We start from the raw sequence: 16,071 nt of genomic DNA on the forward strand, positions 1-16,071 counted from the left end.
TCAAGGAGAACTGGGACAGAAAGGTTGACCCAGTGAAATAAAATTATTTTATTGACTCCTATAATATTTACAATTATATTTTGTATGCAGGTGACCAAGGAGACACTTGTGTTCAGTGCGAAGGGTTTGGCCCCGCTGGATTACCTGGACCCCAGGGCCTTAAAGGAGAGCGAGGTGTGTCAATTTGGTTTATGTCGTATAAGACCAATTACAAGACAAGTTATCATGACATGGCATAAACGTGGACAAACAGTACAGAGAAGGAATGTACAGATGGACATTTTGTTCAATCACCTCAGCTGAAGTAGTCTCTGTCTGTCAAAAGGTCCTCCTGGTCTAGTGGGAAGCAAAGGAGGCAAGGGTCAGTCAGGATTCCCTGGAACACCTGGAAGAACTGTAAGTAGCATCAATACAAATGTATAGGAGAAAGAGGGGTGTATATAAAATATATGTTTTACCTGTATTTAGGGCCTCAATGGCAGTCCCGGTTTGATTGGGGAACCAGGTGCAGTTGGAGCGCCCGGAGACATTTTCATTGCTTCAGGTCTGAAAGGAGACAAAGGTTTGCCCGGTTTCGCCGGTTCACCAGGACAACCAGGCCTGGATGGGAAACCTGGGAGGGATGGCCTACCGGGTGTGCCCGGCCACAAAGGAGAACCTGTAAGAAAAGCGTTCTTTGAACAGTTTTAGTGTTTTGTTTGAGTGTTCTTTCTACTTGATGACTTTGCTTTTAGGGCAGAGGCGGCATCAAGGGTGATCATGGACCAATCGGAGACCCTGGTCGTGTAGGCCCTCCAGGGGAGAGGGGTCCTTCAGGTGTGCCAGGCTATGGCCGACCAGGGGTGCCTGGGGACAAGGGAAGTCACGGGACTCCAGGTATCCCCGGATCCCCTGGAGTACCTGGTGAGCGATTAGTCTCATGAATATTTATACTCATTTGTACAAGGTTCGTAAACACACATGCAAAATGTATTATTTGTGTCTAGGTGCCAAAGGTGAGCCAGGTACAGGCGTGAGCACCCCTGGAGCGCAAGGTATACCTGGACCACGTGGGGAGCCTGGCAGAGATGGACTGCTAGGTAAGCTCAAACCTTCTTTCCTTGGGATGTTTTCTTTTTGATTGGCGTTTGACCAAGTATTAGGGGGACTATGTCATATTTGTCATTTGTCAAGAATTTGCAGAAATAAAATCTATTTGATCAGAGCTTGTTGTTGGCTGCAGGGGACAGAGGTCTCCAAGGAGACGCTGGAGTACCAGGTTTTCCTGGTCAGAAAGGTGATCAAGGTTTTCCTGGAATTGGATTTCCTGGCCCGACTGGTCCCAAAGGTATAGTATTCCACTATTTCAATTTTTCCGTAACTAGTCATACAGTACCAAAGACATGCACCGGATACCTTCAGACCCATGAAAATGTTCAAATGGAGCTCTATATTTCCAGGAATCAGTGGAATTCCAGGTGCTCCCGGATTGTCCGGAGAGCCAGGAAGACCCGGACAGGATGGTATTTTTGGACAGCCTGGTCCACATGGACAAAAAGTGCGTATTAATTTAATGATCTTCGAACAAATTACTGATTAGGTCACATATGATATTCTGTACAGAAATTAGCCTAAATCCTCTACCATTACCTAACAGGGTGAACCAGGAATGGGTCTCCCAGGACCAAAAGGTTCAAAGGGTACCTCTGGTATTATTGGCTTCCCAGGAGAGAAAGGTGGCTTGGGACTGCCAGGTATTCCTGGGAGAGAAGGCCAGACAGGACCACCAGGACCTCAAGGAATCAAAGGTATCACTGGATGGTTCCAATGTTATGCATACTCTGGTCATGCTATCTAGTTGAACGACCCAGACATTGTTTTATTTGGGTTTTAGGTAGCATGGGCCGTGTTGGACCTGTTGGAGTGGTAGGGTTACCAGGAGCTCCAGGAAACGGCTTGCCAGGTGCCCCTGGACCACAAGGACTGCCTGGAGAGCCTGGTCCATTTGGTATGTAAAATATTTTGGGTATTTTATTTTACACATTTGGATGCAATAAGGTTTTTTATTTTGCCCTATGATAGAGTTCTGGTAAACTAAATACTGGATTTTGTGTAGGTAGGGAAGGTGAAAAAGGAGAGCAGGGCTATCCAGGTCCACCTGGCCTCGACATGCCAGGGCCTCAAGGAGAAAAAGGAGTCTCTGGGTTCCCGGGAGTCCCTGGTGTTAAAGGACTGCCAGGAACACCAGGCTTTCCAGGAAGGGATGGACAGATAGGACAGCAAGGTGAGAAACACGTTTTAACAAATAGATTGCTCTTTGTGAGTTACAGTAATTTCCCTTACCTGCGTTTTTTGGCCAGGTTCCAAAGGTGAAATGGGAGTCATTGGGACCCCAGGATCGCCAGGATTTCAGGGATCACCAGGTTTACCTGGAGGTCAAGGCTTGACAGGTGACGAATCATTAAAAGTTTATTTGAATGTGTTTCAGTCTAAGTCAAAGGTTTTTTTGGGGCGGTGGTTTGAAAATGCTCTGAGAAGTGGGAAGAGTAGTAGTGAGGACATGCTGTGATCTGCTCGGTATGAAGAACGCCTTCAACAGGTCGTGTGTTCTGCTAGTGTTTGAAGCACTTGGATTCTGCCAATCTCTTTGGTTTAGGATGCTTCTGTGAAAAATGGTGTCAGAAGTGGGATGGGGAGCCTTCAGAAATCGGGTTTAGGGTGATACTCCTTGAAGTTCTGGTAAATAATATTTAACAACAAAACAGAATATTGTCTTTTTTAACATCTTTCTCAGGTGATCCCGGTGTTCCTGGTTTACGAGGACTAATTGGACAAATTGGAGCAAAAGGAGAGAGGGGAGAGCAAGGTCCTCAAGGACCTCCAGGGAACATGAGTAAAGTCGACATGGTGAAAATGAGGGGGGATAAGGGAGACATTGGCGACCCAGGTGGGAACGCCTTCGGAAAAACATGAAACATGGAAGTTCACTCAAGTCTCACACATAAGATTGTTGTCTCGCTTATTAGGAAACGCTGGAGTGACAGGACAGAAAGGTTATCGTGGACTACCTGGAGATCCTGGAATGCCAGGCAAAAATGGAGAACCTGGTTTACCGGGACAGCCAGGTGACTACTTAAATCCATACATGTTTGTTTTGGTGGTGGGATTACAATACATTAATAAACTAAATGTTTTACCGTGGAACCTCTGGTTAAAGGTTGTCTTTGGTCAATGTGTCTCAGGTGATAAAGGAGACAGTGGGATTCCTGGAGAACTAGGCAGTATGGGTCCACCAGGTCAGAAGGGTTCTGCGGGAGAAATGGGAATACCGGGTAAGCAAACTGCAAATCTGAGTAGACCTGTAACATATTTTATTGGAATGTGATTTCTGGAGAACTTAATTCGGACAAGAACTGTTGTTTTATATATGTTTTTTGTTGTGTGTGAGCTCAGGTTCAACTGGTCTGAAAGGTGTTAAAGGAGATATAGGTACACCGGGACATCCTGGTTTCAGAGGCACGGATGGAGAGAAAGGAGAACTGGGATCACCTGGTGAGCCAGGTATTGGTCTCCCAGGATTTCCAGGAGAAAGGGTAATCTACTGTCTTCAATTATAGTTTTATTCATTGTATAATATCTGAAAGTTATGCAAATTATTTGGTCTTTATTTAACAATGTGGTCCCTGTCTGAGACCCAAACTACCTTGACATGTTGTTATTGTACTTATTAGCTCTTAATGTCACTGTATTGGCTTCCTCTCTTAGGGTACACCAGGCCAACCGGGATTCCCAGGACTACGGGGGGACAGGGGTCAGAAGGGTCAAATAGGAACACCTGGCATGCCAGGACCTGAAGGAACTAAAGGAGATAAAGGATTCCTTGGCACTCCAGGTCAGATTTCACTTTGTGTTGTCGCTCCAAAATCCAGGACTATTTCATCTGTGGTGATTCCTAATTTCATTGACAATCTGTGCATGTAATCTATGTAGGCCAGCCTGGCATACCTGGTGTGAAAGGTGTTCCAGGGCTACCAGGATCTCCGGGGGAGCCTGGTTTTGATGGTCGGCCCGGTAAGTAACGTGTTATTGTTGGAATGCCCTCACAAGCATATTTTGCTATCGTTTAACTGAAGTACTGAATGTCCCCCCTACCAGGTGAGGGTGGTTTGCAGGGGGCACCTGGTACTCCTGGAGAGAAAGGAGAAGCCGGTGTAGATGGCATACCTGGATCGTCTGGGGAGAGAGGAGATCCAGGTTTGTATGGCACAAGAATGATCAGTGTTTGCATTTTAGCGTCCTAAAGGAAATCACACAACCAGTCCGACTGAACAAATCCGACAACCAGAAATATCAATTGGAAGAATTCTCATTCAAAACCACTGAGAATATATATTGACTATAATTCTACACTGCAGGTTTACCTGGCCTAAGTATTCCGGGGGCCCCCGGAGAGATTGGTAGCAAAGGTACAATTCATCTTAATCATTTAGATATACCGGACAATAAAATAGGTTTGACTGTCAGGATATCGCTTGTGTGTCCTGATCTTCAGGTGACAGTGGTGATCCTGGCATTCCCGGCGCCCCAGGTTATCCTGGTGTCCCTGGTATCAAAGGTGACAAGGGACTTACAGGCCTACAAGGACGGCAGGGTGAGCCAGGTCAATCCGGATTCCCAGGAATCTCTCTTGAGGGTCCCAAAGGAGATCGGGGCAATGCAGGACAACCTGGAGAACCAGGTATTCATTCAATGTACACAATTTACGAGGAACATTTCTTGTCAACTAGAAGACAGCAGTCTGTATCTCTTCACTTTTTTAAAAAGGAAACATTGGAGCTCCAGGAGCTTCTGGTGTGCCGGGACGAGACGGGCAGGTGGGAGACAAAGGAGACCAGGGTCCGCCAGGTTTCCAGGGAGAGTCAGGACAAAAGGGTGACCTCGGAGGTCCAGGATTCAATGTATGTAACTAGACACAGTAGATGTGCAGTAAATGCTGGATTGAGGAACAATGTTGAGTTGTAGAAAAGCTACAGATTGTCATATTCAGCTGTGTGTGCTTTGTGTGCAGGGACAACCTGGTCTTCCTGGGGTTCATGGTCCCAAAGGTGAGCGGGGATTTCCGGGTGTTCCCGGCTTCCCAGGTGAGTGAAACACTATCTTGGTCTTATCTATGAAAGAAACCATTGTCTAAAGAAAGTGTTCCGTTGGTGTTGTGTTATTGTGACTATCTAGGCCCAAAGGGTACTTTCGGGGACCTGGGATTTAAGGGAGAACTTGGAGACAGAGGATTTCCAGGGGAAAAGGGTACGAGAAACAAACATAAGATGAGGGACATCCACCATTAATTTCAGAGTCATGCCTACAGTATAGCTGTACAGTAGTATCAATTAAAGTAATTGCAAAATGTCCTCTACTGTATTTCAGGTAACCTCGGTGCTCCTGGTCCACCTGGCCCACATACCTTTATCAAAGGAGACATTGGTCAACAGGGTATTGCAGGCTTAACAGGACCACAGGGCCCATCTGGGTTCCCAGGACAGAAAGGACTACAGGGTGATGATCCAGAGTAATCCTTTTGAAGGTCTGCACCTACATTAATAACCTGTTTGTTGTTCATTTTCCCAGGTGTGACTGGCCAAAAGGGGCCAAAAGGAGAAGATGGCCTCCCTGGATATCATGGTCAACCAGGATCCAAAGGAGAACCTGGTCTCCAAGGGCCTGAAGGTTAGAAGACCATACAAGCAGTGTGTAATCATGTCCCCAAAATTATTAACAAATCATTCCTTTAGGACCAAGAGGGTATCCTGGCCCTTCAGGACCTGATGGCGTTCCCGGACAACTGGGACCACCTGGCCCCTCCTCAATGGATCACGGGTTCTTGGTGACTCGTCACAGCCAAAATGTGGACATTCCAGTTTGTCCCGAAGGCACCTCGCCCATTTATGACGGCTACTCTCTGCTGTACGTGCAAGGCAACGAACGCTCCCATGGGCAGGATCTTGGTGAGAACCGTAGATAGGTCAAGAAAATGTGAAGAAAGTGCTTTTCTGAGGAGGATTTTTTTTTTTAATATCCCTTCTTTTTTTTTTAGGTACGGCAGGTAGCTGTCTAAGGAAGTTCAGTCCGATGCCCTTCTTGTTCTGTAACATCAACAACGTGTGCAACTTCGCCTCCCGTAACGACTACTCGTACTGGCTCACCTCGCCCGAGCCCATGCCCATGAGCATGGCGCCCATCACCGGGGAAAGCATCAAACCCTTCATCAGCAGGTGGGCCACGCCTCTCTGCCCTCTTGTTCTTCAGTGCTGGCATCACATTTATTTGTTTACAGGTGCGCGGTGTGCGAAGCCCCGGCCATGGTGATAGCGGTCCACAGTCAGACCATTATGATCCCACCGTGTCCTTACGGCTGGGACTCCCTGTGGATCGGATACTCCTTCGTCATGGTAAGACGAACAAGTTCAGGTGGTTATTTTCAGTATGTTATTGTCACGACTTTGGATGGTAGATGGCAATCAGGCAAAGTTATTTGGGTATTTCTCCAATGATGGACACAACCCCAGAAATATGGTGGCCTTAAAGGTTCAAAAAGCTCAAAACATGACCGCTGCTTCCAGAATGCTAACACTCGGTGCTAACAATCTTCTGTTGTGCTTGTGCAGCACACCAGTGCTGGTGCTGAGGGGTCGGGCCAGGCTCTGGCCTCTCCCGGTTCCTGCTTGGAGGAGTTTCGAAGTGCGCCGTTCATCGAGTGTCACGGCCGCGGGACTTGCAACTACTACGCTAACTCCTATAGCTTCTGGCTCGCGACCATTGAAGACAGCGAGATGTTTAGGTAAGCGGGGGGCGATATTGTTACGATATTTGGTCAGCTTTAATGATAGTATGACCAAATTTTAGCAACGACAACAAAATCATATTTTGGGAATTATACAACAGTATCATAATATATTTTATTATATATTTTACCAAGCAGAGGGGTTAGTGCGTCTGCCTGACAATACGAAGGTCCTGAGTAGTCGTGAGTTCAATCCCGGCCTCGGGATCTTTCTGTGTGGAGTTTGCATGTTCTCCCCGTGACTGCGTGGGTTCCCTCCGGGTACTCCGGCTTCCTCCCACCTCCTAAGACATGCACCTGGGGATAGGTTGATTGGCAACATTAAATTGGCCCTAGTGTGTGAATGTGAGTGTGAATGTTGTCTGTCTATCTGTGTTGGCCCTGCGATGAGGTGGCAATTTGTCCAGGGTGTACCCCGCCTTCCGCCCGATTGTAGCTGAGATAGGCTCTAGCACCCCCCGCGACCTTGAAGGGAATAAGCGGTAGGAAATGGATGGATGGATTTTATCAAGCATTACAGCAGCATCATAACATTTTGGCAACACCATTATCACAATATTGTGTCGATGGTAACAATAGTATCATTATATTTTAACAAGTATAACCACAGATATATAATATATATCATATTTTAATATCTAATATAATAATATTTTCTCAATGATAGTATAACGGCTCTGTACTAGTGTTGTCCCGATACCAAAATTATTTCGATACTTTTCGGTACTTTTATAAATAATGGGGACCACAAAAAAATTGCATTATTGGCTGTATTTTAACAAAAAATCTTAGGGTACATTAAACATATTTTTCTGTTTAATGTATAAACAGAAACATATGTTTAATGTACCCTAAGATTTTTTGTTAAAATACAGCCAATAATGCGATTTTCGATACTTTTTGGTACTTTTATAAATAATGGGGACCACAAAAAAATTGCATTATTGGCTGTATTTTAACAAAAAATCTTAGGGTACATTAAACATATGTTTCTGTTTAATGTATAAACAGAAACATATGTTTAATGTACCCTAAGATTTTTTGCTAAAATATAGCCAATAATGCGATTTTCTATACTTTTCGGTACTTTTATAAATAATGGGAACCACAAAAAAATTGCATTATTGGCTGTATTTTAACAAAAAATCCTAGGGTACATTAAACAGAAACATATGTTTAATGTACCCTAAGATTTTTTGTTAAAATACAGCCAATCTTAGGGTACATTAAACAGAAACATATGTTTAATGTACCTTAAGATTTTTTGTTAAAATACAACCAATAATACAATTTTTTTGTGGTCCCCATTACTTATAAAAGTACATATGTTTCTGTTTAATGTACCCTAAGATTTTTTGTTAAAATACAGCCAATAATGCAATTTTTTGTGGTCCCCATTATTTATAAAAGTAACGAAAAGTATCGAAAATTGCAGTATTGGCTGTATTTTAGCAAAAAGTCTTAGGGTACATTAAACATATGTTTCTGTTTAATGTACCCTAAGATTTTTTGTTAAAATACAGCCAATAATTTGTGGTCCCCATTATTTATAAAAGTACCAAAAAGTATCGAAATTATTTTGGTACCGGTACCAAAATATTGGTATCGGGACAACACTAGTACAGAGCCGTTATACTATCATTGAGAAAATATTATTATATTAGATATTAAAATATTATATATATTATATACCTGTGGTTATACTTGTTAAAATATAATGATACTATTGTTACCATCGCCAAAATATTGGGATATTAATGGTGTTGCCAAAATGTTATGATGCTGCTGTAATGCTTGATAAAATATATAATAAAATATATTATAATACTTATTGCAATTTAGTCCTTAAATAAAATAGTGAACACACAAGATAACTTGTCTTTTAGTAGTAAGTAAACACTCCTAATTAGTCTGCTGACTTATGCAGTAACATATTGTGTCATTTATCATTCTATTATTTTGTCAACATTATTAAGGACAAGTGGTAAAAAATTAATTATTCATCTACATGTTCATTTACTGTTAATATCTGCTTACTTTCTCTTTTAACATGTTCTGTCTACACTTTTTTTTTAAATGTAATAATCATTTATTCTTCTGTTGTTTGATACTTTACATTAGTTTTGGATGATGTCACAAATTTGGGTATCAATCCGATACCAAGTAGTTACAGGATCATACATTGGTCATATTCAAAGTCCTCATGTGTCCAGGGACATATTTGAGTTTGAGTTTGAGTTTGAGTTTATTTCGAACATGCAAGCATACAACATGATACATCACAATTTCCAGTTTCTTTTCAACATGTTCGAAAAGGAGTAGGAAGAAGCAGAGCTTATTTAATCCTACCCCTTTTCTTTACATAACAGTTGCAAAACTTTTTGTTCACTTCCTGTTCACAATTTTTTCACAATAAACTCCATAAGTAATTACAATAAAAATAAATAAATAAATAATAGTAAGAATTTAATAATAATAATTGGTGAAGTAAGTCATATTTCATATGGTGAGATAAGTAAGATTACTTTAAGAATGAATGAATGGATGGATGAAATAAATTGAGAATGTTTGTCATGGTTCTTCTTCATTGTACTTTGTAAACACTTTAAGTTTGAAGAGTTTCTTGAAGTGTATCATATTAGTACATTGTTTGATTGCTTTGCTTAATCCATTCCATAATTTAATTCCACATATTGATATACTGAAGGTCTTAAGTGTTGTACGTGTTTATAAACATAATATGATTTTTTTCTCAAAGAAAGATGTTGTGATGCCAAAAAATATCGACGTAATCATAGTAGTATCGACTAGATACGTGCCTGTACTTGATATATCACAGTGGATGTTAGGTGTAGATCCACCAATGGCGTTTGTTTACATTTTGACGCCGGTGAGCTACGGTGTGTAGTGAAGCATGCTTAGCTATTCCTCGTCCTGCAGGGATGATACTTGTAAGAAACGTACTTTATTTGTTGCCATGGAGACCAGGATTAGTGATTTAGAAGTAGCTAAAACACTGCAGACTGGGGCTGGACTTTAGCCGCTAGCTAGCTAGCCATGTCTTAAAGCACCTCTTCCTGAGGGCGTTTCAGTGTTATAACTTCATCTTTATTGTTAGTTTTTAAGCCAAAATGCGTCCGTTCTCCCTTTTCTGTCTACACACTGTGTCTGCTTGTAAGTACTCCGTGATTGTGCGCTGCCGAACATGCTCGTCTGCTCGTAAACCAGCAATGTCCACAATGTGACGACGACGCGGGCGCGGGGGGGGGGTTGTGGACCGGTACTTTTCAGAGGCGGTATAGTACCGAAAATTATTCATTAGTATCGCGGTACTAAACTAATACCGGTATACCGTACAACCCTACTCTGTACGTCACGGCTGCACAGATGAAAAAAAAGTATATTATTGTTTTGAACTCATTAGTACCGCGCTACTTTATTAGTAACCGGTACACCGTCCAACCCTACACTGCTCTAGACGTAGTCAGCGTACCACGTACTGCAGTTTTACAATCACTGCTCTCAGCGATTGACCAACAATACGTTTCCATAGCAACATTGATATTTTTTCCTATACATGAAAATAACTCGACACCTCTCCTTCTCCTCTCCAGGAAACCCGTGCCGACGACGCTAAAAGCGGGAAACCTGCGGACGCACATAAGCCGCTGCCAGGTGTGCATGAAGAGGACATAATCCAAACACCTGCGCCCGTCCCCCACCTCTAAGCAATCGCCGTTGCCATACCTACTTCCTCTTGTCGGAGGACGGTGCTATTTCCCCGCATGTGTGAGAGCGGTGACGGACTTTGAACTTTAAAAAAAAACGAGAAACGTCGGAAAAAAATAAAAATCCCCCGCTCCACCTGGAACACTTCTACTAACAAAGATGGCGCCGCATGGTTTACCGCTGCACTGAGTACATGCCCCGCCCCCACCCCATGAACTGGTAAACTAGGTGCTATTGGATCTTATAATCTGCTTTATTCCATTGAAAGCTACGTGCTTGTGGCATAAATCACTCTTTTGTTGACGCACACTGATATTAAGGATGGGACTGACCACTGACTTCATCACTTCTAACAAGCTTCCTCTTGTAAATATACTGCATTCCTTGTTCTACATACTCTCCTCAGGTTGTTATTGAGCGTGTGTGTGTGTGTGTGCGTTATTAAATACGTTTTATTTATAAGACACTATGTTGCACTCAATGCATCCATTAGGCGCCTCATTAGTATGCAAAATAGCACTGTGGGAGTAAAAAATGGCCGCTGTGAGTGAACGTGTGTTTACCTTTAACCAAAAGTTTGGAAATTTGTGTTAGACTATAAAGTTTAACAGTCACATTTCACACGAGAAAAATGTATTATGTCGTGCAGTATGTCGTGTGCAACCCCCTGAGGACCAGCGTCCTCTGCAGTGGAACAAAAACTTGCAATAGGCACCTCACTTTTTGTGAGTAATCCGTTCAAAAAGGTCAGAGGGGAACCGAATACTTTTTGTAACTCAACTGACGCCCTAAAAATATTTCAGAGAAGACGGTTATAATATTACATGCAGAAAACAATGTGAAATTAATATAAATGTCGAATAAAATTGCCAAATAAACATTTAACGTCACTTAGCACTTTGCTACGAGCTCTTTCTTGAATTCAAGGGTGTTTGTCACCTTCTTAATCAAAGTGCTGACACTCGCAACTTTCTTTGGCCCCATGGTGGCTTATATTAAAGAGCAATGCATGCAATTCTTTATTGGGCAACATTTTGGCATGCATTTTATTTGACAACCTAGTCATACAAAACGTGAGGCGTAGGAAAATAATAAACAATAAATAATTGTTTTATTTTGAAAAAAACCTAAGTAGAGCCGACACCTGTACCCAAGTTTGACATTCAGCGTCTTGGAATGAATACTTCTGTCGCAACAATGATTCTTGCCAGTACATTTAGCATTGAAAGCTTATTTGTTTGTATTTTAAATTATGTGCCAAGCAAACACGATATTTTGTCTTGTGTCTAAAATCATTACAGCCGATAAATGCCGTTTATAGTTTACTACTAAAACGTAAAAATGTAATATGACAACATTAACGTTTTTTTAACATTAAAAACAGCTACCATCTAAAAAAAAAAAAAAAAGTCAACACCCTCCATAGGGTTGTTAAAAAATATTACTTCACATCCGAATCTCGATTTTAATTCATTCTGATTCTGAATAGATTCTTTATTTTCAATATAAAAAAATATTAATAATACTGTTTTTAAAGAAATTAAAAAATAAAATGTTTGAGCCATCTTTGCGCAAATGTATGTCATAAGTCAAGATGAGATTTTGTAACTTGTTATGAGTAAGCTTTATCATTATTTTTATACCACATATTTCATTTATACATACAGTATAGATCCAATATATTTCTATACAAAAAAATAAGATTAAAAAAAACTACACACCACAAGATCAGGCCCGTGTACCCCCAGTGTTACTAATTTTACTGTCGTGATGATGCTTCTTTGGCTTTGCTTTCTATCTTAAACAATGTCAAATCTGCCAAGAGCCTCAGCAGCATGGTCACACACCGCTCTGGGACGTCACCACACTCCTCAACCAGGAGTTGTCGAGAGTCAGCCGTCTACGTGTTGGTCACTCCAGTCCAAGCATGACCACAAAAGATGATCCCGCAGTTTGGGCGAACGGACTGACAAATTACGGAACTAATCTTGGATAAACAACACTGTGGGGTTGAGCGTTATCAACTCGGTGGATAGAGTTTGGTCCCAGACTGAGATGGTTGAAGAATCTCATCTGGGTATCTCTGCGTTGAGACTGCTCTCCGTAATAACAAGCCGCTCCACAGTCTGGTGGAAGAGCGACGGACAAGCCGTCCCACAGCTTAGAGTATACAGCAGAACGAGATGTTTTTGGCTAGAAGCATTGAAAACACACATTTCCAAACTTGTAATCTGCTCAAATTTCATTCATTCCGACATTTTTAAACATTTTGCCAGATAAAGAGAAGACATGTTTTGAATAGTCTGAAATGGAAGTTAAAGCTTATTACACCTATCCCAGTGTATTTACAAAACAGAAACAGAAGTGGAAAAAAAAACTACCACTGTCTTATGCATGTAGTTGTAATTTTTTTTTGTTTTCCATTAATCACAAAATAAATAAAAAATTATGAAAAAGTCCCAACGTGTTAATTTTACATTCTTTCCATCCATTCTCAACATGTTTTTTTAAATAATTGATTTCTTCAAAAGTTTGAGTCTTTTAACTCTTGGTCCATACATTAATCCCAACAAAAGGCACAAAATGCTGCTTTGCACTCGGTCTTAGACTTAGACTTAGACTTCTTATTGTCTCTCTCACGTATGTTTTTTTTAAAAACCGTTCTTTCTTTCGGAAATTATAAACAGTCTCGTTTTCGAAACGATCCCTGTATGTACACTGGCAACTTGTTATTGTTTATGTTCAACATAAATGGTGCTGTCTTGAAGTGGACCAAACCCTTCCATTTTAGTGCTTTTAATTGAATGAAAAGCTCATTTGTATATGCCCTGTAAACCACTTTATTCACAATGCGGATCACTCCTTTTTGAATGACACTAATTGGATGAAGATTGGTTTTATACGTGTTTCCCCACACTTCGGGCCGTAGGTCATGTAAGGCAGAACCAGGGAACAGTATAATATATATTTATATAGTCAAGGTTTCTGTGGTTTATCTGTTATACAGTGCTCAATACCTGGGTAGAGCAGAATATAGGTTAGGTCAGGAAAAAACACAGAGGCTATTTCATCCCGACAAGCCTGTTACGTAGGTTTCCCTGCTCTAAAATCCCCTGAAGGGCAGAGAAACCTGTGAAACAGGCTTGTAGGGATGAAATACCCTCTGTGTTTTTTCCTGACCTAACGTATAATATATATTTATATATAGCTATATATTTGTTCATTTAACAGATTTATTGACTTTAGATATTATTGCAAGATATTTGCATAGCTTTGCCTTGATGTAGTTTATGTAGGGCTTAAATAACTGAGCTTATTTTGCAAAAGTACTCCAATAAATTTCTTTTCATTCACTTTTTCTATCTCAGTATCATGTTTTTTTAAAATTTTCTACATACATCAATGGCACGATTTCCAAACACTGTACATTTATTTGTGTTTATATTGAGAGTTAACTTATTTGTATTAAACCACTTCTATTATGTTTCTACTGTATCTATTAATGTTTCTAGGTTGTTACCACATCGAGGTATATTAGTGTCAACAGCGAATAAAATCAAATTGAATATTTTTGAAACTAAACAAAGATCGTTCATTTTACATAAGGAACAAAAAAGGACCCAGCACTGACCCCTGTGGAAGCCCACTGGTCACTGTCAGAAGTTGGGAATCTGTGCCATTGATGTGGACGTACTGGCATCTCTTCTTCAGATAAGTCTGGAGCCAAGAAAAGGCCACCCTCTAATCCCATATTTTAGTAGCAAATCATGATTTATTGTATTGAAAGCTTTGGTGAGATCCAGGAACACACCAACAGCATATTGTTTGTCTGTGACGGCATTTGATATGTTTTCTATACAAGGCCCACTAATGCGAAGGTAGTGGTCCTGTTGGGTCTATAACCATACTGCTGTTCACAATGAATATTTTTATTTTCTAGATAATTGAGTAGTTTTTAATGGCCTATCTTCTCCAATATCTCGGAAAACCATGACATAATGAAAATGGGTCTATAATTAGTGAATTCCTGTTTATCACCAGCCTTTTGTAGTCTTGATTCCTTCTGGAAAAACCCTTGATTGTAAAGAAATATTAAAAATGTAAGTGATTGGTTTGACAACATATTGAATAATTAATTTTAATACTGACATGTCCAGTTCATTTCAATCAGCTGACAGTTTGATCAACAAAGCGTGCTGTATTAAATATGAATTATGCATATGGCTTACTCGTAATCCAAGCATATATGCGACCCGAGAGGGACAAGTGGCAGAAAATGATGGAATGACATACATACATACATACATACAAAAAAATATATATATATATATATATATACAGTATATATATACACTAACGTTCAAAAGTTTGGGCTCACATTGAAATGTCCTTATTTTTGAATGAAAAGCACTGTACTTTTCAATGAAGATAACTTTAAACTAGTCTTAACTTTAAAGAAATACACTCTATACATTGCTAATGTGGTAAATGACTATTCTAGCTGCAAATGTCTGGTTTTTGGTGCAATATCTACATAAGTGTATAGAGGCCCATTTCCAGCAACTATCACTCCAGTGTTCTAATGGTACAATGTGTTTGCTCATTGTCTCAGAAGGCTAATTGATGATTAGAAAACCCTTGTGCAATCATGTTCACACATCTGAAAACAGTTTAGCTCGTTACAGAAGCTACAAAACTGACCTTCCTTTGAGCAGATTGAGTTTCTGGAGCATCACATTTGTGGGGTCAATTAAACGCTCAAAATGGCCAGAAAAAGAGAACTTTCATCTGAAACTCGACAGTCTATTCTTGTTCTTAGAAATGAAGGCTATTCCACAAAATTGTTTGGGTGACTCCCAAACTTTTGAACGGTAGTGTATATATACGCGACCCGAGAGAGACAAGCGGCAGAAAATATTGGATGGACACACCATTACTTCCCTGCTTGGCACTCAGCATCAAGGGTTGGATTTGGGGGTTAAATCACCAAAATGATTCCCGAGCGCGGCCACCGCTGCTGCTCACTGCTCCCCTCACCTTCCAGAGGGTGGAACAAGGGGATGGATCAAATGCAGAGGGTAATTTCACCACACCTAGTGTGTGTGTGACTATCAGTGGTACTTTAACTTAAAAAAATTAAATAAATAAATAAAATATATACATCTCACTATGTTTACTTACACTTAACATGTCATTTTTACGATGTTTCTCTTTAACGGTATTGTGAACTACGTTTTGTTTTTGTTCTCACCTGCAAAGTGAACACGATGAACAAAATGGAGGGCCTTTATTTATATAAGCAGTCTACTCATTTTCACTTTGGTTTTGTTCAACCTAAAGGCTCCAGCACCCCCCGCCACCCTGTAAGGGACAAGCAGTAGGAAATGGATGGATGGATTTTTTTTTTTTCTGCTTGAAATGACTCAAGAAATTGGCTTAAAAATAAATTTAAAAAACCTCTTTGAATATATGTCTAAAATTGTACTTTATTTTGTCAATACAGGTATATTGGCTTGTGCAGCCCT

At 40.6% G+C, this 16,071-nt stretch overlaps 1 protein-coding gene and 1 long non-coding RNA gene across 4 annotated transcripts in view; one reads left to right on the plus strand and one right to left on the minus strand.

Moving 5' to 3' along the window:
• Nucleotides 1–13,100, plus strand: part of LOC133664396 (collagen alpha-1(IV) chain-like) — a 151,113-nt gene extending 138,013 nt beyond the window's left edge. For all 3 annotated transcript variants that reach the window (XM_062068976.1, XM_062068978.1, XM_062068979.1), the window contains 31 exons: nt 1–23; nt 91–174; nt 326–396; nt 469–660; nt 735–903; nt 987–1,079; nt 1,223–1,327; nt 1,440–1,537; nt 1,637–1,787; nt 1,874–1,987; nt 2,096–2,263; nt 2,340–2,429; nt 2,774–2,926; nt 3,006–3,104; nt 3,222–3,311; nt 3,433–3,572; nt 3,745–3,871; nt 3,970–4,050; nt 4,135–4,233; nt 4,395–4,445; nt 4,532–4,717; nt 4,804–4,937; nt 5,048–5,120; nt 5,212–5,283; nt 5,404–5,532; nt 5,605–5,703; nt 5,769–5,981; nt 6,071–6,248; nt 6,311–6,425; nt 6,642–6,814; nt 10,432–13,100. The exon at nt 1–23 is cut by the window's left edge and continues 61 nt beyond it. In XM_062068976.1, coding sequence (XP_061924960.1) covers nt 1–23; nt 91–174; nt 326–396; nt 469–660; nt 735–903; nt 987–1,079; nt 1,223–1,327; nt 1,440–1,537; nt 1,637–1,787; nt 1,874–1,987; nt 2,096–2,263; nt 2,340–2,429; nt 2,774–2,926; nt 3,006–3,104; nt 3,222–3,311; nt 3,433–3,572; nt 3,745–3,871; nt 3,970–4,050; nt 4,135–4,233; nt 4,395–4,445; nt 4,532–4,717; nt 4,804–4,937; nt 5,048–5,120; nt 5,212–5,283; nt 5,404–5,532; nt 5,605–5,703; nt 5,769–5,981; nt 6,071–6,248; nt 6,311–6,425; nt 6,642–6,814; nt 10,432–10,513 — 3,652 coding nt within the window. In that variant the 3' untranslated portion in view covers nt 10,514–13,100. The remainder of the gene's footprint in view (nt 24–90; nt 175–325; nt 397–468; nt 661–734; nt 904–986; nt 1,080–1,222; nt 1,328–1,439; nt 1,538–1,636; nt 1,788–1,873; nt 1,988–2,095; nt 2,264–2,339; nt 2,430–2,773; nt 2,927–3,005; nt 3,105–3,221; nt 3,312–3,432; nt 3,573–3,744; nt 3,872–3,969; nt 4,051–4,134; nt 4,234–4,394; nt 4,446–4,531; nt 4,718–4,803; nt 4,938–5,047; nt 5,121–5,211; nt 5,284–5,403; nt 5,533–5,604; nt 5,704–5,768; nt 5,982–6,070; nt 6,249–6,310; nt 6,426–6,641; nt 6,815–10,431) is intronic.
• The window catches only part of LOC133664416 (uncharacterized), a 74,801-nt gene that overhangs the window by 80 nt on the left and 58,650 nt on the right, over nt 1–16,071 (minus strand). The window contains exons 2-5 of the long non-coding RNA XR_009828576.1: nt 4,132–4,212; nt 459–3,287; nt 295–336; nt 1–158 (exon numbers count right to left, since the gene is read on the minus strand). The exon at nt 1–158 is cut by the window's left edge and continues 80 nt beyond it. This is a non-coding gene — a long non-coding RNA (uncharacterized LOC133664416). The remainder of the gene's footprint in view (nt 159–294; nt 337–458; nt 3,288–4,131; nt 4,213–16,071) is intronic.

Source organism: Entelurus aequoreus, linkage group LG14, assembly GCF_033978785.1.
Source record: "Entelurus aequoreus isolate RoL-2023_Sb linkage group LG14, RoL_Eaeq_v1.1, whole genome shotgun sequence".
Classification (NCBI taxonomy): domain Eukaryota; kingdom Metazoa; phylum Chordata; class Actinopteri; order Syngnathiformes; family Syngnathidae; genus Entelurus; species Entelurus aequoreus.